The sequence below is a fragment of the Adiantum capillus-veneris genome, chromosome 28, assembly GCF_014529385.1.
Source record: "Adiantum capillus-veneris isolate H3 chromosome 28, ASM1452938v2, whole genome shotgun sequence".
NCBI classification, from domain to species: domain Eukaryota; kingdom Viridiplantae; phylum Streptophyta; class Polypodiopsida; order Polypodiales; family Pteridaceae; genus Adiantum; species Adiantum capillus-veneris.
Window position 1 is genome coordinate 134,903,890 of NC_140958.1, and position 21,651 is coordinate 134,925,540.

The window sequence follows — 21,651 nt, forward strand, 5'->3', positions numbered from 1 at the left end:
AATGAATCAAACAATGCGTAAGGTTAAATAATGGCCAGCCCCACGCTAAATGCTGGGTGAGCACTTGACCTTTAACCCAACGAATTCTATATGCCAAGCAAGCCTTGGCTCTTAGAGCTATGTACAAAAACTGTAGTTGCAGTATTAAAAGCATCATTGGTGAATACTCTAAGTGAACCTATTTAAGATGCATGAAAAGTAAACATGCAAGTCAAGCTACAAAACAAGTTTTTTACAGGTTAGGGTAATCTCAAAGCTCATAGTGCCAAAGAAAACACATATTAGTAATACTACTAATTCTAAGGAAGCTATTACTAGTATTAGTAGGCATTAGTAAATTAGTAGCCAGTATTAGTTTTAACATGGGTGTTATCATAAAAGGTAGATATTAGTAGTCCGAGGGAAGATGTCTCCTTAAGAGTTGCGAGTACAAAGAGGAAGATCGCTCCTAGGAGACTCACTCAGCAAAAACAAATGAGCAACTTTGCTCACCACATCAACAGGTCTGAGAAACTTATGAGCTATAAGGACTAAAACATTGGCACAAGACACACTATAAAGAGACTTACTTAACCTTTGAAAAAAGATTATGAATTGCATTTAGCAGGAGACCAGTTTAACTTCGATTTGAACTAAACAAAAAGAGGTAGGCACTTGATCACAAAGAACAACTCTCTTATGATGAAGCCTTTACAGCACAGCCGACTCCCTGAGTGGATTTTTTACATGGTGCTCTGAAGTAGGATACATTACATTGCTTGCCTTTTTGTAAAAGAATGTTAATGGGATTGCTTTCAAAGAATGTCGAAGAAAGTCCTCAAGGGAGCTCACAGTTCACACTCCACACTAATCTAGAGGACTGTTTAACTTTTGCAGGTAAGGAGTAAACCTTTAATTATCTGACTTCACAATCTTGAGGTAAAGAATGTCTTTTTGTTCTTTGCTTTGGACTTTGTGGCCTCCAAGCATCATTGTACAGCTTGTAATGCAAGACCTGTGGGGAAAATTGAAAAAGACTTAATGTCTTTTTTGAACAATAAGATCATCTGAGCATTAGAAGTGCCATAATGACACAGAAAAGATAAGGTTTCGTTGTATCTTGTACATACACCCTCATAGGCTTGAAAGAATAAAAAACAAGGGGGGATATACTAGCTTATCTTTCACATGTGTATATGGGTATATTGCTTTGATGCAATTACATTTTGACGCAAAGGTGGGTGGGTAAATAATCATTATACCTGTTTGATTTGTTATGACCATGGAATACCATGCACGAGGTGCAATCAAACCTGGAAAAGAAAGAAATGACACACCTGCAGAACAGTTGATAAGACATCATCATCTTGAAGAGTGGAAAATGCTTTTCCCCAGACACTGGTTTTACCAAATTCCTCCTCCTGTCTTTGTGCCTCTAGAAGAATAGCATCACGATACAAAAACCTTTGCCAAAGTCCTTGAATAGCATTTAACTTCATATCTAGCTCTGTCTCGTTTATGGCCTTACAAAACACACGAAAAAGTGAACAGTTGAACAATGTGCAAATACACAACTAGCTAAAAGAAATTTATAGATGCTGTCACTCTCCCTAAAACAAACAGGCAAGAGAGTCTACCCGTAAGATCTTCACGAGTTGCGGTATTTCATCCTCTTTGATGCGTACAGCAAACTGTGAATAGTTCAATACATTCTCATAAATAAGCTGTATTCCATCCTGCAATACATGCAACATTATCAATTTTGGTACCGTATCTAGTCTGTTAAACTCAATCAAAGCCACTCAATAAGCAGAAACCATGATTCTTCCTAGTTCATATGTTAAGCTTCTTGTAGATTAGGCCGGGAACATTTGGCCCAGTTGCAAGTGAATCCGTCCTATACCAAAGGTGAAAATTGCTTTGAGGTGCGTAACAAAAAGAAAAAGTGAATCATGCCATAGCGAAGTAGAAGCCTTGGAAGCAAAATAACACAATCCCTGTTACATATACAACAATAAACTCAGATTTTTGTTCACACCCAATTTTTACTATTGAGCTTCACTCAAGGCCAAAATTACAAGTCCAAAGGCAGTTGATTTGTCAAATGTAGTTGATCCCATTGAGCATTGGGAGGGTAACAAAACAAACAGTTCGATCTTCTCTTGCCTGAATGATGACCGGAATACAGCCATGTAGAATGCTGTCCTCCATACGGCCACTCCAGCCATCACCTGGAAGTACGCCACAAAATTTGGAGCTTGCCAACTCTTCAGAATAATGGTTGCTCCGTAGGTTTGTCACTGTCACATCTTTTGTGGTTTGCCTTCCCAGCATTCCATCCTTGTTAGGTGAAGAACCAAACTCTTCAGCAAGTTTTTGTCGTAGTCCCAGGCTATACCTGAAAGAACCACAGCATACGTGAGTGTGTTACATAAGTAAAGCCCCATATTCACATAAAGCTGTCATGAAAGACATATGTACCTCTGCTCTGGACGGCCATACTGAAAAGCATTCCCAAGATTGCCATTGAAATAAAACAGGGTTTTCCTTCTGCTCCTCGGTCTGCAACCAGTGTAATTTTGTCAGATGTAACCAGACAATCAGTTAAAGTTAGCTTGGTCATCTCTCTCTCTCTCAGTTCAGTTTTGTATCAGTTTTGTTTCATTTGTCTTTCCGATAGACGGATGACATACACACCATGTACATTTGATTTGTCTCATAGGCCGATTGCCGATTTCGGCCTGACATAGACGTTAAAAATCTTTCTTTCTTTCTTTCTTTCTTTCTCTCTCTCTCCCTTGCCGCTTGAATCTTCCCCTTCTCCCTTGCCGCTTGAATCTCGGGCATATGAGAGAAGTAATGCCCGAGATTCAAGCGGCAAGGGAGAAGGGGAAGATGGCCTTTTACAGAGATGGTCGGGTGGTGATTGTAGAGCGGCGCTCTACATGACGGTGCGAGACCTATGGGACCACATTGAGGATGGCGACTTGGAATTGTAATGGGTCTATGAGGTTGGATGTTGGTGCCTTTGAGGACAGTTTCAGAGACAAGGACATTGTTTTCTTTTCAGAGACTCACCAGGCCCCTGGCCAACTGTTGCCACATGTGGTGGGATACAAATGGGAGACAGCCCACAGAACAGTCACGAGATCTGAGCATGGGAGTAGAGGTTCAGGAGGAGTAGCGGTGTTGTTTAGGGAGGAGCTACAGCCACTACTACATATTGTACGGAGAGATGATCAGGCTAGATACATGTGGGTGAGGCTGAGAGCTGACACAGGTCGATTTCTATATATTGCTATATGTTACTTCCCCCCCAGTACGTCAGTATATGCTATATCCAGAGGGCAGTCGCCTTTCTCAATTCTAGATGATGATATATGGGAGTTTTCTAGGGATGGTGATATCATCCTCCTAGGAGACTTCAATGCTCGAACGGGCAACTGTCAGACAGTCTTCTACGACACCTCAGATGAGATTCTTAGAGAGTTGGATGTGGGTGAGCTGGGGTTTGACAGATGCTCACATGACAGAGAGCAGCCTGAGTATGGGAGATACCTCACGGAGATGACGACTACACATGGGCTAGCCATACTTAATGGCTTACAGCGGTTTCCTGGAGCAGCAGGCTTCACATGCTTTCCACACAGACATGGGGCCAGTACAGTGGACTATGTTATGACACAGCCGAGCTTTATTCCTTGTATTCAGGATTTCACGGTGGGAGCCAGACCAGTGGGCGTAGCAGTGGATCATGCTCTCTTGACACTGTCCGTATCTTTTCAGTTTAGTACAGCCCAGAAATCAGGAGGCAGGTCACACACCCGTTATACATTTACACCAGAGACTGACTCGGTTTATACAGAGGCGATCTGGGATCGTCTATGCACAGTTGCTCCAGGCCTCTCAGTAGAGGAGTGCACTACTTTATTGACTGAGACACTACATGATGCAGCATCAGAGGCATACCCACACACTCAACCGGATCGGAGGCGACATTCTGGGAGCATGCCCCAGAATAGTTGGTATGATGAGGAGTGCAGAGAGATGAGAGCCCAGCTTCAGAGGGATCTTCATTTAGGAGTCATCACCTACAGACAATCGCGGATTGCTTTCCGGCGCCTTGTGCGAAAGAAGAAACGAGCTTACCTGGCCCAGATGGAGCGAGACTTGTATCAGTTGTTCTTGAGTAGAGACTCAGGCGAGGCATGGCGACTCTTCCATGAGCACTCCCCTCCCCCAGTGATTACTTCTCCTGATGTGTGGGGCCAGTATGCGACATCGTTATATACGGTTCCTGGGCAGGATCCCCTTCCAGATCCTACAGAGCCATGTCCACCTACGAGCACCTTCTTTACCACTGAGATGGTAAAGAGAGCCATTGACAGGATGAGGACCAGGAGGGCTTACGATCATGACGGTCTAGTAGCGGAGCACTTTATACATGCTAGGGATATGCTGATGGAGGTTCTTGCAGTGTTGTTCAATCGTGCCATGTGTGAGGGATTACCTGAGACTTGGAGGTTGTCTACTATTGTGCCTATATTCAAGGCAGGTGATCCTACAGAGCCTGGAAATTACCGCACTATTATGGTTGGACACACACTGGCACGATTGTATGCATCCATTATTGAGCAGCAGTTGAGTAACTGGGCAGAGGGTGAGGGTGTACGGGCAAAGGGACAGGCAGGTTTCAGGAGGGGTTTCTCCACTCTTGACCATATTCTGACACTCAGAGCTATCATTGAGGAGGGCAGGTCACATGGGAGACGGATTTATTGTAGCTTTGTGGATTTCCGCAAAGCATTTGACATGGTACCGAGAGCTCGACTGATGCGCAGACTGCAGGAGATGGGGGTGCCCACAGTGTTGATTTGGGGGATTATGGCTTTATACAAATCAGTGATGGGACATGTACGCACCCCAGAGGGGATATCTGACTTAGTTCACTCCACTATCGGGGTGAAACAGGGTTGCCCATTGTCTCCTACTCTATTTGGTATGTATGTTGATGAGGTGTCTGATTACATTGACAGAGAGGGTGATAGAGGTGCCCAGCTGGCAGGGACGTGGATCCCATTGTTGTTATATGCTGATGATATTGTCTTGATCTCTGACTCACCAGAGGGTATGCAGCGACAGTTGGATGCATTACACAGTTTTGCAGAGGATAGTGGATTGTCTGTAAACCTTGGTAAAACCAAGGTCATGGTGTTTAACACCACACCGCAGTGGATCAGGAGATCGGCACCGACCTTCACGTATGGTCAAGAGATTGTGGAGTATACAGATGCATACACTTACCTTGGGATAGTCTTCACTGGGCCGAGGTTTTCTTTGGGGAGAGCAGCAAAGACTAGACTGACCAGAGCTTATGCGGCCTTGGGAGGCTTGGAGAGGATGTGTTCGCAGGTTCAGTTCCAGGAACCTCGGACAAAGTTATGGCTCTTTGATACTTTAGTAGCCTCAGCTATGATGTATGGGGTACAGGTATGGGGACCTTCTGTAGGCCAGGATGGTTGGAGAGGTATGGAGAGGCCCTTGGTATCTATGATCTCCCGATTGATTAGAGCCAAGGCCTCCGTACCTCACGCGATCATTCGAGCAGAGCTAGCTGCCCCCCCCATGGAGATTGAGGCGCTTACCAGATCAGTGTCCTTTGTGCACAGCCTATGGGATACTACTAGAGACAGATATGCTAGATTGGCCCTTGAGTCTTCCAGACAGTTAGCTCTACAGGGGGACACTTCATGCTGGTATGCACAGATGACTTCATGGTTTCAGACGCATGGCTTCACCATGGACAGGTTGCCCCCTTTCCAGTATTCTCTTCAGGCACCCTCGCTGTCTCTTACACGGGTGGAGATCACTAGACTCATTCGTCAGGACCTGATCCAGCTCGACACCAGGAGGACATGGATAGAGCCGCCTCAGGAGTTGAGCACAAAGATGGCTTTCTATAGAGAGCATCTTCTCCACCTCACAGGAGATGGGTTTGTGATTCGACCCAGCTACATGGACACACATATGTCTCATGGTTTGCGTTGTGCCATTGGTCAGATACGCACATCCTCACATCAGCTCGAGATTGAGACCGGTAGATTCAGAGGGATACCAGCAGACAGCAGGATATGCCGATTATGCCAGAGAGAGCCAGAGACAGAGTTGCACTACATATGTCATTGCACAGTGTTCTATGAGATACGGGGGCGTTTCCACTGCTTATTCAGAGAGGGTTTTGGTCCTCTATCTAGGGTCATGAGTTATGAGGATCAGAGATGTCTTGGACTATATCTACTTGAGTTACACAGGTATAGAGACACTTTACTGGGGAGAGCTAGAGAGAGGCAGTCCCAGAGACACATTACAGATTTCTTTTCACTAGATATGGGACAGCCAGAGGAGCAGCCACCACTGCAGAGCTCGTCCCACACTCATTCGACCACTACTGGCACTCTCATCGACCGAGCATTGGAGCTACAGAGATACAGACGACCGCGACTGAGGAGAGGAGCTACACAGCATCGACGGAGACTACAACAGAAGATTCGAGCCATACTCTCTCGACATCCAGAGTGCAGATGAGGATGGATCCTCACCATTTCTTCCATCTTTGTTTCACACACTGTTACATCCAGTTTACCGGGTACCTATTGTATCAGCTGCTACACCCACGTAGTTTTAGATTGTAGTAGTAGTAGTAGTATTTTGTTCCACTTCTAGTTCTTTTCTAGTTCTTTTGTACCCAGACATGGTATTAGATTCACTATTTTGTAACTGATTGGTCTCATAGGTCATTTTGGCCTTTTGAAAACGTTAATATAACATTTCATTTCATTTCATTTCTCTCTCTCTCTCTCTCTCTCTCTCTCTCTCTCTCTCTCTCTCTCTCTCTCTCTCTCTCTCTCTCTCTCTCTCTCTCTCTCTCTCTCCCCCCCTTTTCTTCTTCTTCTTCTTCTTCCCAGACAATCAATCAAAGTTAGCTTGGTCATCTCTTCTTCTTCTTCTTCTTCTTTTCTCTCTCTCTCTCTCTCTCTCTCTCTCTCTCTCTCTCTCTCTCTCTCTCTCTCTCTCTCTCTCTCTCTCTCTCTCTCTCTCTCTCTCTCTCTGGCCCAACATGCACGACGCCCAATCAAACTACTGACCATGGAGGAGATTGATGAGATCCACCAGCGATTGATGCTGGATCTCTTGTGATCTAGCTATCCCAGCTAGCTGCTTAGTTCATGCCTAGCAGTTTAGGATTCCATAGTATTTTATTTTGTCATTTTGTCATCGTGTTCCTTGGACTTTTTATCAGATCCACGACATTGTAACTTTATGGTCTCATAGGTCACTTTGGCCTTTTGAAGACCTTAATATTACCCTCTCTCTCTCTCTCTCTCTCTCTCTCTCTCTCTCTCTCTCTCTCTCTCTCTCTCTCTCTCTCTCTCTCTCTCTCTCTCTCTCTCTCTCTCTCCTGCTGCACCAGCGCCCTCCTCCTGCTGCACCAGCGCGCGTACCTGCTGCTGTGCTGCTCCAGGCACATTACTGCTGTACTGCGCGCTGCTGTGTCACCCCACCTGCTCAGCGCGCCCAGTACCCGCCTGTTGCTGCCGCTGTTATACCAACCTGCTGCTGCTACTGAACTGCCTCTCCTTGCTACACACGTACTCCCTCTCTTCCCCTCACGCAGCCCCCCTCCAGCCTCCCCCTCACGCAGCCCCTCCTCGCTCCCCATCACGCAGCCATCTCTCTCTCTCTCTCTCTCTCTCTCTCTCTCTCTCTCTCTCTCTCTCTCTCTCTCTCTCTCTCTCTCACACACACACACACACACACACGGATACATACCCACACACACACTACACGCATACACACACGTACTCCCTCTCTTCCCCTTCTCCCCTCTTCTTCACAATATGAAGAGAGGGTAGCTTCGAAGACAACCATGTCTTCCCCCATCATCAAGACGCCAACATCGACAATGAAGACAACCTTCATGCTCACGAACAAGAGGCTTGCACAATTGGAGAAGGACATGAAAGAATGGTGGATGGAGAGAGAGATATGGAGGGAGGAGAAAGCCACCTTCATCAAGCTATGGAACGAAGGGAAGGAGGACATGAGAGCGGAAATCCAAAACCTCAAAGAGGAGAAGGAGAGAAGGGAACGGGAGAACGAGAAGGAGAGGGAGAGATGGAGGAAAGAGCAAGAAGAGATGAAGGCACAAATCGATCTCCTTCATGCTTCCATCACATCCCTCACCCCCGAGGAAGGAGAGATTAAAGAGGAGGCTAAGGAAGCCCTCAAGGAGGAGATCACCAAAGCCCTCACCGCAAGCATTGAGGACAAATTAGAGGCCACCAAAGAAGGATGGGTCGAAGTGGTCAAAAAGAATATCAAGAAGGTAGCAAGAGAGGAAGCCCAAAAAGATGAGGTACTCATCGTACACACAACCATCGAGGAGGAGAAGATGCAACAAGCTCGCCGTTTCAATGTGCGAGTGACCGGCATCAAAGAAGAAGAAGGGTCTACACCCGAGAGCGATGGGAAAGCTTTATGCAAGAAAGTGGGATACAAGGAAGAAGAGATCCCTTTCTCCAAAGTTTGGAGAGCCGGCAAAGATCCAAAGAAGAGAGCTCTCATCCTCCAATTCGCCTCCGAGGAGTCTCGAACTTCTTTCCTCCGAAAGAGGGTCATCTTGAGAGGACTAGAAGGCCCCCCGATTTATCTTGATGATGACCTCACAAAGATGCAACAAGATCACCGTCGGGCGTGCATGCCTAGAGTCCACCAAGCCCGCAAAGAAGGGAAGAAGGCAGTATATCGAGATGGCAGGGTCATCATTGATGGCAAGACCATCGCATAGAGACTCGCGGCCTGTGGGACACACGAGGAGATTCATGTCACGGTTTGGAATTGCAATGTAGACCTATGGACACACCCAGAGAGACTTGAGGAGGTGATGAGAGGTCGAGACATCATTCTACTTACAGAGACACACGAGAGCCCAGAGAGAGGGCTACCACGGATACATGGATTCCAGTGGGAGTCTCTACATCGGGGATGTATGCGCCAGCACACCACTCGCGGTTCAGGAGGAGTGGCCATACTCTTTAGATAGGGGCTTCACATTAGACTACAGATTGTTGCCCGGGACCCACAGGCCCGCTACATGTGGATTCGCCTCGAGCTCTCACGAGACAGAATCGTCTACATTGCCCTTTGCTACTTTGCTCCCACAGGCTCCAGATTCGCCCCTACTGAGGAGGAGTCACCGTACGCATGCCTCACGGAGGAGATTATGGAGTACTCCACACTGGGTGAAGTCTTCCTTATGGGAGACTTCAATGCTCGTACGCGTAGTGAGCAGTGTGAGGCATATGACCACGAGGACCCAGAGGCACTACACACTCTAGATGAGGAGGCTACTATGAGAGATACAGCAGACAGAGCTCCAGTCACAGCCTACGGACGACATCTACTTCGACTTGGCTCCCAGCACCGTCTCGTTATTTATAACGGGATGGCCCAGTGGCCCACCTCAGGGGGCCTGACTTGTATGCCACATGGAGTTACCGAGGGAGGGGGGTGTACAGTCGACTATATTCTGGGACACAGGGAGGCTACACACCTTATCACATCCTTCACCATTCCACCCATACCCATCGGAGCCGACCACACATACCTCTCTTTCTCCATCATCGGAGATACCATCCCACACAGCTCCACAGCACACACTCCACACACCACCATCCATTTCACACATGAGCTAGCCCCTCTTTACTCGGCCGAGGTCGAGCATGGCCTATGCCTCCTCCACCCATCCACACCACTCTCAGTTCTCACATCACATATCTCTTCCGTTCTCCACACTTCAGCTATTAGCTCTTTTCCACACACCACTCACACAGGACGCACTCCCCCTCCCGGGACTATGCCTCAGAACCGCTGGTATGATGATGAGTGCAGAGAGCTATACCGACGCCTCCGTGCACGGCGAGCCTTAGGAGAGATCACAGAGAGAGAGGCCAGACGGCATATGAAGACGCTGACACGCCAAAAGCGGCGAGCATTCGAAGAGGCATAGGAGCTTGAGCTATACCGCCTATTCATGAGCATGGATAGCGCGACGGCATGGCGCACCCTGCGCGAGCCACGTCTGACTACAGCTATTGAGGATCCACAGATATGGCATGATTATGCAGAGCGACTTGATGAGGTGCCAGGGCAGCCTCCTATCCCACAGCCACACGGGCCACGCCCCACGTGCTCCTCCTTCTTTACAACAGAGATGGTAGAGAGGGCCATACGCCGCATGCAGCACAGACGATCAGCTGACCATACTGGATTATAGAGTGAGCACATCATTTATGCGGCCTCCACTATAGCCCCGTTGATTGCACATGTCTTCAACCGGGCTATAGGGGAGGGCTTCCCAGAGGAGTGGACACAGCACACCATAGTGCCTATCCACAAATCTGGCGACACCCTGGACCCAGGGAAGTACAGGACTATCATGATTGGCCACACGATGGCCAAGCTATATGGAGCAGTACTTGAGGCACAGCTCAGCTGCTACGCAGAGACCGAGGGTTTACGAGCTCCAGGCCAGGCATGTTTCAGACGAGCTTTCTCCACCACTTATCACATCTTCGTTCTGGGCTGCCTCATTGATGGGGCAAAGGCGCGGAAGAAGAGGCTTTACTACTGCTTTGTGGATTTCCGCAAGGCCTTTGACACAGTCCCACGCGAGAGACTCTTCCAGCGCCTTCACAGCATTGGGGTACCAACAGAGATGATTTGGGCCATATATGCTCTCTACGAGAGGGTGACGGGTCGAGTTCGTTGCCCAGGAGGTTTTTCAGAGACCATTGCTAGCACCATTGGTGTTAAGCAAGGATGCCCACTCTCCCCGACACTCTTTGGGCTCTACATCGACGAGATCTCCGACTACATACTGCGAGCAGGGGGAGAGGGGAGCGACTTGGCAGGTACTCCAGTCCACATCATGTTATATGCTGATGATATTGTGTTGATTTCAGAGTCACCCGAGGGCTTGCAACGCCATCTTGAGGCCTTGGACGAATTCAGCACACACAGGGGGTTGACTGTGAACCTTGGCAAAACACCAAGCTTGATCTTTCACACATCCAGTGCAGTGAGGAGCGCTGCCACCTTCACAGCAGCAGGAGGACAGGTTGATGTAGTCACCTCCTATGTCTACCTTGGCATCACATTCACCAGCCTACCAGGACCCTTCACTATGAGGCAGGCTGCTGCTGACAGGCTCACCCGAGGATATGCAGCTCTGACCATGCTAGAGCGGAGATGCCACCAGGCACACTTTCAGGAGCCCCGCACGAAGGGGTGGCTTTTCGACACCTTAGTCACCCCGGCCCTGATGTACTCGGCGGCAGTATGGGCACCAGGATTGACAGCTGACCAGTGGACACAGCTTGAGAGGCCACAGGTATGTATGATCTCACGCTTGCTCCGCAGCAAGAAGACAGTGCCACATGACATTATTAGAGCCGAGCTCGCCACACCACCTATGGTTGTAGAGGCACTATTCCAGACAATCTGCTTCATCCAGAGGATGAGAGAGCTACCTCCTGACAGACTTACTCGTAGAGCATTTGAGGCAGCTATACAGCTATCAGAGAGTGGGCATGAGAGAGCATGGTACTCACAGGTCAGAGCATGGTTTGAGGGACACGGTCTTGACATGGAGAGCCTACCACCATTCCAGTACGACCCCCACTCACCATATGTTCACCTCTCTCGCAGTGAGAGGAACTTGGTATTGAGACAGGATCTGTGGCAGCTATACACTAGGAGAGTCTGGGAGTCACCTGGCTTGGGGACGAGGATGTCAGATTACAGAGACCAGTTTCTCACCATATTGTCTGGGGGGTTCATACAGAGACCACGCTATATGGACACATATATGCCACATAGCTCACGGGTGGCGATTGGTCAGCTGAGAGTGGCTTCACACAAGTTAGAGATTGAGATCGGGAGACATACTGGTGTTCCCAGGGAGGAGCGAGTCTGCAGAGCCTGCACAGAGGAGGTGGAGAGTGAGGAGCACTTTGTATGTAGATGCAGAGCATACACTGAGATCAGAGGCAGGTATGAGGCCTTATTCAGAGGACAACCCACTCTCCGAGAGATCATGGACTCTCGAGATCAGAGACAACTCGGACGTTTCTTACTAGAGATACAGAGCCATCGGGACACACTACTACAGCCACACACAGCTACACAGACAGAGGGGAGACAGTCGCAGCTCACAGACTTCTTTCAGAGGATTGCCGCCCCTCCCTCACCAGACACTCAGAGGGGAGTGACACTCCCACAGGCGGAGGTGAGCCGAGCTAGACGACGACCACGAGCCACAGGCTACAGGGGCGCGAGCTCCCCCCACCGACAGATCGAGGAGATCCGAGCCCGGGAGCATCGTGCCACTGAGGAGCGAGTAGCTCAGATGAGGGCCGACCCGACAGCTTTCATCCGGGTAGCCTTGGCACCAGCCCCGCCCATGTACCACATCTTACATCCCCCCATTAGTACAAGATGGAGCTAGATAGCTTGATGCATTCTCATGATTGTACTACCTTGAGCATATAGACATGCATATACCCCTAGAGATAGAGCTCCATCCCTCCTCAGATACCCCACTACCTACATTGAGTTCAGTTTTGTATCAGTTTTGTTTCATTTGTCTTTCCGATAGACGGATGACATACACACCATGTACATTTGATTTGTCTCATAGGCCAATTTCGGCCTGACATAGACGCTAAAAATCTTTCTTTCTTTCTTCTTCTTCTTCTCTCTCTCTCTCTCTCTCTCTCTCTCTCTCTCTCTCTCTCTCTCTCTCTCTCTCTCTCTCTCTCTCTCTCTCTCTCTCTCTCTCTCTCTCTCTCTCTCTCCTGCTGCTCCTCTGCTGCTCGCGCGCGCGCCCTGCTACCCGCACTGTGCTGCCGCCCTGGCCCCCCCCCGCCTCTGCCCCTCGCGCTGCACCCTCGCGCCCGCCTCACTGCCCCCCCGCCTCTGCCCCTCGCTACCTGAGCAACACCATCACGCTCGCCCTGCCCTGCACCCGCGCGCCGTCGCCCTGCCCTCCCCGCTGCCCTGCCCTGTTCGTGTGCTGCACCCCCCTCTGTAGGCCAGCCCCCCCCTCCCCGCATGTTACGCGTAGGATGTCCCTCCCCCTTCCTCTACGCGTAGGGTTTCAAACCCCCCCCCCCCCCCCCCCCAAAAAAAAATGTTTTAACGCGTAGGATATCCCCCCCTTCTTCTACGCGTACGAAGTAAATTAATTTTTTTTTTATTTTATTTTTTAATAAACCCCCCCCCCCCCTCCCCCATTCTCTTTACCATACCTTAAACCCCCCCCCCTCTCTTCCCCTCTCTCCCGTCTGTAACTACCGACGCCCCTCTCTAGTCGTATCGCCTCACGCTCCCCCACTCGCCGCGCCCGCCGCTAGTGTGGGTGTACACGCGTCTTCTCCCTTGCGGACGGCTCCCCCACTCGCCCAGCTGCCGCGCTCCTTGCTAGTGTGGGTGCACACGTACATCTAACCCCCCCCCCCCTTGCGGACGGCGATCAAGCATGAGGAAGATGAACGATAAAGCTGACCCCCTGGAGAATGCCATTCAAAAATGCAAAGAGGAAATGACAAAGACCATTACCAAGATGAACCGCAATCTCTGGGGTACAATAAACATGCTCGAAGGACGCGTGTTGATCCAAGAGAGCAAGATAAGCACGCTGGAAGACCAAGTGACGACCCAAGAGGAAGAGATCGCGTCACTCAAGAAAGATCTCGCCGAAGCACAATCAAGAAACACACTGGAAGAGGGCGAACTGCAACCCTCAGTAATCGAAGAAATCAACACGATCAAGGAGCAAGTATGGGCCATCCAAGAGGGAGAAGAGCAGCACAAAGAAATGACAACTTCTTGGGTGGATGTTCTTACCAAAACTCAACAGAAGGCGGACGAAGCCGAGAAATGGATCAAGGTGGCCAAGAAAGGGAAAGGCAAGGAGATAACGCCCACGTCCACACCCAGCAACATCATTAATCAGACACTTGAGGAGGAGCAGAGGAGAAGGGTGCGCGCTTTACATGTGAGAATTTGCGGTCTTAAAGACAAAGGCAATGTGGACGAAGAAGTAAAAGAACTCACAGCCTTGATGGGGATTCATGAGCCGACGCACACAAGGGCATGGAGAGTGGGCAACATAAAGAAAAATGGAAGCAGTGGAGAAACCTCAAAAGAAAGAGCACTCATCCTCCGTTTTCCCTCCATGGAAGCGAAGAAGTCCTTCTGGAAGAAAAGACCAACTCTTAAAGAGATTGGCATCTTTCTCGGGAATGATCTCACCCTCTCGCAGATCGCTCATATGCAGGAAGTAATGCCGGAGATTAGAGCCGCAAGGGAAAAAGGCAAGATCGCTTTTTATCGAGACGAAAAAGTGGTAATACTAGAGCGACGCTCCACATGACGGTGCGAGACTTATGGGACCACTCAAAATAGCTGCTTGGAACTGCAATGGATCTATGCGTCTTGATGTGGGAGCTTTTGAGGATAGCTTTACTGGAAGAGACATCATCTTTTACTCTGAGACACACCAGGCCCCTGGGCAATCCATGCCACACATCAGTGGATACAGGTGGGAGACAGCCTACAGACAGGAGACACGCTCAGAGCACAAAGGGCGGGGCTCGGGGGGAGTGGCAGTGTTATTTAGAGAGGATCTGCAGCCATTGATACACATAGCCCGCAGGGACGAGCAAGCTAGGTACATGTGGGTGAGACTAAAAGCAGAGACACGCAGATACCTCTATCTAGCTATTTGCTACTTTCCCCCGAGTACATCAGTTTATGCATCACCCAGAGGACAGTCCCCTTTCTCTATTTTGGATGATGACATATGGGAGTTCTCTAGGGATGGTGACATTATCATCCTAGGGGACTTCAATGCTAGGACTGCCCATCACCAGGCAGTGTTTTATGATACTTCAGAGGAGATGCTAAGAGAGCTAGATGTTGTAGAGACGGGCCTTTCCAGACTATCACACGATGTGGAATATACTGAGTATGGGCAACACCCGATAGACATGGGCACTGCACATGGATTGGCCATCTTGAACGGCCTACAGAGATATCCTGTTGCGGGAGGTTTTACATGCTTCCCACACAGACATGGAGCCAGCACTATGGACTATGTCATGGCACAGCGGAATCTCATCTCTAGTATCCAGGATCTCACAGTTGGGCCCAGACCGGTCGGGGTGGCAGTGGATCATGCTCTGGTGTCGATGACCATCTCCTTCCAGTTCGATGTAGCACACAGGCCACGAGTAGCAGCCCCCACTCGCTACACATTCACACGGGAGACGGATTCTGTATACATGGACGGAATCTACAGACGCCTATGCACTGAGGAACCGGGGCGACCTCTGGAGGAGCTAGCTACTATACTGACACAAACATTACATGAGGCAGCAGCAGAAGCATACCCACACACCAAGCCTGAGCAAAGCCGCCGATCAGGGAGCATGCCTCAGAACAGCTAGTACGATGAGGAGTGCCGCCAGACTAGAGCCAGACTTCAGAAGGAGGTGTTGTTGGGGGACGTCACTCACAGACAATCTCACAGATTGACTTCCGACGCCTGGTGCGGAGGAAGAAGAGGGCTTTTTTGGCTCGACTCGAGCAGGATCTATATCATCTATTCTTGAGTCAGGACTCGCGTGAGGCGTGGCGGCTCTTTCATGAGCAGTCCCCTCCCCCTGTGATTTCCTCCGCAGGGGGCTTCTCTACTCTTGACCATATCCTGACACTCAGGGCCATCATCGAGGAAGGCAGATCTCATGGGAGACGGATCTATTGTAGCTTGTGGACTTCCGCAAAGCTTTCGACACAGTACCAAGAGCTAGACTGATGCGCAGACTACAGGAAATGGGAGTACCCACAGAACTCATTTGGGGGACCATGGCATTGTACAGATCAGTAGTAGGGCATGTACGCACCCCGGAAGGACTTTCTACACCGGTTCACTCCACTATTGGGGTGAAGCAGGGCTGCCCGCTCTCTCCTACTCTTTTCGGTATGTATGTGGATGAGATTTCTGACTACATTGACACCGATGGAGATAAACGTGCTCAGTTGGCAAGGACATGGATTCCACTTTTGTTATATGCTGATGACATAGTGTTGATCTCCGAATCCCCAGAGGGAATGCAACGTCAACTGGATGCTTTGCATACGTTTGCCCACGAAAGTGGTTTGTCTGTCAACCTGGGTAAAACCAAGGTTATGGTGTTTAATACCACCCCACAGTGGATCAGGAGGTCAGCACCTACATTCACATACGGCCAGGAGACTGTGGAGTACACAGACGCTTACACTTACCTTGGAGTGGTTTTCAGCGGACCTGCATCCTCACTCAGAAGAGCAGCTGAGACCAGACTTACTAGAGCCCACGCAGCATTGGGTAGATTGGAAAGGATGTGTTCGCAGGTTCAGTTTCAGGAGCCACAGACGAAGCTCTGGCTCTTTGACACCTTGGTGGCTTCAGCATTGCTTTATGGAACCGAGATATGGGGACCTTCACTGGATCACCACGGGAGGCCGGGTCGCACAGACGGTTGGGTGAACATGGAGAAACCTCTCGTCTCTATGATCTCGCGGCTCATTAGAGCCAAGGCATCAGTACTGCGAGCCATTATCCGAGCAGAGCTAGCGGCCCCCCCACTAGTGGTGGAGGCGCTCACCAGATCAGTCTCCTTCATAAACCGCACATGGGAACTTCCTAGAAACAGATATGCTCGCATAGCACTTGAATCCTCTAGACAGTTAGCCATACAAGGAGATACAACATGCTGGTATGGGGAGATGACATCATGGTTTCAGGCACATGGGTTCAGCATCGACAGGCTGCCACCATTCCATTACTCATTGGATGCACCATCTCTCACTCTTACACAGTCAGAGATCACCAAGCTCATCCGCCAAGACCTGACCCAGCTAGACACCAGGAGGACATGGATACAACCAACACAGGAATTGGGCACGAAGATGGCTTTCTACAGAGACCACCTTCTCCAGCTTATGGAAGATGGTTTTGTGACGAGACCCAAATACATGGATACCCACTTGTCTCATGGGATACGATGTGCTATTGGCCAGTTACGCACATCCTCTCACCAGTTGCGGATTGAAACTGGGAGATACAACAGAGTACCAGCAGAGGACAGGACATGCCCCTTGTGTAACATGGAACCTGAGACAAAGCTACACTATCCATGCCGCTGCCCCGTCTACTACGAGATACGAGGCCGATTCCATTGCCTGTTCAGAGAGGGTTTTGAACCACTCTCAAGAGTCATGGGATACGAAGATCAGAGATGTCTGGGTTTGTTCTTGCTCGAGCTGCGCAGACACAGAGATAGCCTGATGAATGGAGAGGCTAGCCAGTCTCAAAGACGGATCACATACTTTTTCAGAGTAGACACGCGACAGCCGCAAGAGCCACTCCCACAGCAGAGCTCCCCCTCGTCTCACACCAGAGGCACACTGATTGACCGAGCGATTGAATTGGGGAAATCCAAGTGCCCGCGACTGCAAAGAACTACACAACATCGACGGAGGCTACGACAGAAAATTCGGAGCATGCTGGCCAAGCATGCATGACGCCCGGTCGACTACTAACCATGGAGGAAATTGATGAGATTCGCCAACGACCGATGATAGATCTCTTGTGATTCAGCTATCCCAACAAGCCGCCCATTTTTTGCTTAGTTTGTTGCTTGGCTCACATCGACCAGCTTAGGACCCCATAGTATATATCTTTGTTTTGTACTGTTGGTAGGTTATTTTGTTACTCTGACTTTGTATCAGATCCACCACTTTGTAACTTTCGGGTCTCATAGGTCATTATGGCCTTTTGAAGACGTTAATATAACATTTCATTTCTCTCTCAATACTTGAAGTCCATTTGCACCTGGATTACAAGCGCTCATTTAAGAATGTAATAGTCCAAATATGGCCCCCCAATCTCAGAAAAATAAAAGTTCTTTTAAAACATTTCAAATGCATAAGTGAAGGGTAAGTATAGATAACCAAAAGCCCCATGAAAATGAAAAGTCATAGGAAATGAAAAGCCCATCAAAATACGAAGTCAAAAGACACTTCATCTCCATATAAAAGAAGTGGTCGAGTGCATTTCTTCTCCATTACCTTTCTTTTAGCATTTCCTTCTCTTTAGAATTTCCCTGCACTATGTAGGTAGAGTTTCCTTGTGCTAGGTAAGGTCATGAAATCATATCGGTAGGACTTCACTATGTAAGTTTAGTGTAATCCCCCCATTTGTTAGTGGGATTACACTAAGCCTAGGTTTTTTTGAATATTTTGGAATCTTTGAGTTTTTTACTTTTAATTTTTTTGAAGCCATTAAGAATACCTTTTAGGATCGATGGAAAGTAGCAAATTATAGAAAAGTTTCAATCCCATCACGATGATATAACCATCACTTTAGCCTAACGGACTTAAGGCTGCATCAATTGGTGATGCAACTCAAAATTGTCATTTTAAACTAGCGAATTACGTAGTATTTGGTAGTGCACAAGTTGCAAACTACTCAATAACCATAAGGTGTATATAGAACGCAATGCATGACTAAAGGAATTGGAAAGTCAAAAGGCTTCGACTCCCTATATAAGAGAGTTTTCTAACATGAATATAATTGTTCTATTCCTTGTACAATCTCATGAATGTAATTTTGTTGAGAGCCATTCGGCCCTATCGAGTGTAATCTTTGCTTACATTCTAAAAGAAATCGCCCTCTTAATAACCACATTGTGAGCAAAGAAACTCGAGATAACCATAACTAGCCATGGCATTACTGTACTTCTACCTTTCCCAAAACCTTTCTGTGATAAGAGCAGGATTTGGGACCTTCCATGCAGGCAAAACAAGATCCTTTTGAGGGTCAAAACAGGCATGACTGCCTCTTTCAGAGATTGGTATATGATCCCAGTTATCACCAAAGTAGCCTGTCGTTGAATGATTATGTTTAATGTTTGTATTTCCCCAGTGTACAAGCATCATACTGTTCCAGATCTCTTTGGGTGCAAAGCATGCTCCTTCATCCCAGCTAAAGAACTGCAGAGATAAAGGCACCCTTAGTCACTCCATCCAGAAGGCCGAAGACAAAAAAGAGCAAAAAGAAGCTATGTACTATGAAACAATTAACATTACCCAAATATGATCACGCCCAGCAGTCCGATTCCAATAAGGGTAGCTCTGACTAATATGTAAATAGGCTCTTCTATAAAAGTCCAGTGTAAAATAGCTCCTCAAACCCATGAAGTTCTGCCACAGGAAAATAGCACATTTTACACAATGCAAAGCCACTGGAATTACCTTGCAACTGGCGATCTATTACATCAATCCTTACAAGCACCCACACACCCACTCCCCCCCGCCCTCTCCAAGGTTGTAAGCAGGGTGTGCATGCCCTTGTAAAATTTGGCCACAGTACGAGCCTTCAGGAAAGGTGGTTAGCCGTACCGCCTCACACAGTCATGACAGTGCTCATGGCAATATTTATGCACATTTTTATCCTTTTTCTGCTGTAGAGATACTCATGGAATAGAGACTCTAGAAACTAACATAACAGTCGAATTTCATGGAGCAGGAATAACTGTCTCTAACACCAACGCTGGAAAGGAAAACAAATCATGAAACTATAAGCTAAGAAGCAATAAGTTTGGGCTAACAAGCCCTACCTTCTCTTTTCAACAGGAGGATGAAGAAAAGCACAAGGGTGGCACATGCTGGCCTAGGCTCGCCTAGCTGCAAGAAGGAAGTCAGCAATGAAATTTTAATGGGATGATGCCTGGGCTGAGATAACTGGATGCCAGAATGTAAGCTGGCCTCCTGAAGCACCATTACAAAGTACATTTTGCTCGATTTCATCATACCTCCCACATTTTCCCTCGGCATTGGAGTAAACAACCAACCGATCCAAAAGCCCCTTCACAGCAAAAAAATCCTTGAAATTTGCATGTGTCATGTAAGCTACATTACCTTTTCATTATAATGTTGACAAACTCTCCTACATGCTACATACCCCATAAAAACACACACACACACACACACACACACACACACACACACACACACACACAGAAATGAAATGAAATGTTATATTAACGTCTTTAAAAGGCCAAAGTGACCTATGAGACCAGAAAGTTACAATGTGGTGGATCTGATACAAAGTCAGAGTATGGCAAAAATGAAATGACAAATGTCACAATAAAATACTATGGAATCCTAAACTACTAGGTGTGAACTAAGCAGCTAGCTGGGAGAGCTAGATCACAAGAGATCCAGCATCGGTCGCTGGCGGATCTCATCAATCTCCTCCATGGTCAGTAGTCTGACCGGGCGTCGTGCATGTCGAGCCAAAGTGATCCGAATCCTCTGATGAAGCCTCCGCCGATGCTGTGTAGTCCTCCACAGTCGTGGGCGTCTGGATCTTCCCAGCTCAGTCGCTCGGTCGATTAGTGTGCCTCTAGTGTGAGGCGACGAGCTCTGCTGTGGTAGTAACTCCTCCGGGTGTCCAGTGGCAGCTCTAAAGAAATCTGTGATCAGTCTCTGGGACTGGCTAGCCTCTCCTCTCATCAGGCTCTCTCTGTGTCTGCGTAGCTCAAGCAAAAACAAACCCAAGCATCTCTGATCCTCATACTGCATGACTCTATAGAATGGTCCAAAGCCCTCTCTGAACAAGCAATGGAAGCGGCCTCGTATCTCGTAGTAGACGGGGCAGCGGCATGTGTAGTGCAACTCTGTCTCAGGCTCGATGTCACACAAGGGGCATGTCCTAGCCTCTGTTGGTACTCCGATGTATCTCCCAGTCTTGATCCGCAGCTGGTGTGAAGATGTACGTATCTGGTCGATAGCGCATCTTATCCCATGAGACAAGTGGGTGTCCATGTATCTGGGCCTCGTCACAAAACCATCAACCATAAGCTGGAGGAGATGCTCTCTGTAGAAAGCCATCTTCGTGCCCAGCTCCTGTGTTGGTTGTATCCATGTCCTCCTGGTGTCTAGCTGAGTCAAGTCCTGGCAGATGAGCCCGGTGATCTCGGACTGTGTAAGAGTCAGAGAGGGTGCATCCAGTGAGTACTGGAAGGGAGGCAATCTGTCTATGTTGAACCCATGCGCCTGAAACCATGATGTCATCTCCCCATACCAGCATGTTGTATCTCCTTGCATGGCTAACTGTCGAGAGGACTCAAGTGCAAGGCGGGCATATCTATCTCTGGGAAGTTCCCACATGCGGTGTATGAAGGAGACCGATCTGGTGAGCGACTCAACCACTAGTGGGGGGGGGCAGCTAGCTCTGCTCGAACAATAGCACGTGGTACTAAGGCCTTGGCTCTAATGAGCCGCGAGATCATAGAGATCAGAGGCTTCTCCATGTCCCCCCATCCATCACTGCGGCCTGTCCTCCCATGATGATCTAATGAAGGTCCCCAAATCTCAGCTCCATAAAGCAATGCAGAAGCCACCAGAGTGTCAAAGAGCCAGAGCTTCGTCCGAGGCTCCTGAAACTGAACTTGTGAACACATCCTTTCCAATCTACCCAATGCTGCATGGGCTCTGGTC

The 21,651-nt window shown here is 48.5% G+C and overlaps 1 protein-coding gene across 2 annotated transcripts in view; it reads right to left on the reverse strand.

Moving 5' to 3' along the window:
• Window positions 1-593: 593 nt before the first annotated feature.
• The window catches only part of LOC147421346 (exostosin family protein), a 149,287-nt gene continuing 128,229 nt past the window's right edge, over window positions 594-21,651 (reverse strand). The window contains exons 8-15 of one of the 2 annotated variants that reach the window (XM_086504018.1): window positions 19,237-19,350; window positions 18,893-19,140; window positions 2,461-2,541; window positions 2,146-2,377; window positions 1,617-1,715; window positions 1,388-1,502; window positions 1,242-1,316; window positions 594-994 (exon numbers count right to left, since the gene is read on the reverse strand). In XM_086504018.1, the coding sequence (XP_086360144.1) occupies window positions 969-994; window positions 1,242-1,316; window positions 1,388-1,502; window positions 1,617-1,715; window positions 2,146-2,377; window positions 2,461-2,541; window positions 18,893-19,140; window positions 19,237-19,350 (990 nt within the window). In that variant the 3' untranslated portion in view covers window positions 594-968. Of the gene's footprint in view, window positions 995-1,241; window positions 1,503-1,616; window positions 1,716-2,145; window positions 2,378-2,460; window positions 2,542-18,892; window positions 19,141-19,236; window positions 19,351-21,651 lie in introns of both variants that reach the window. The other variant, XM_086504017.1, reaches the window with a different exon arrangement.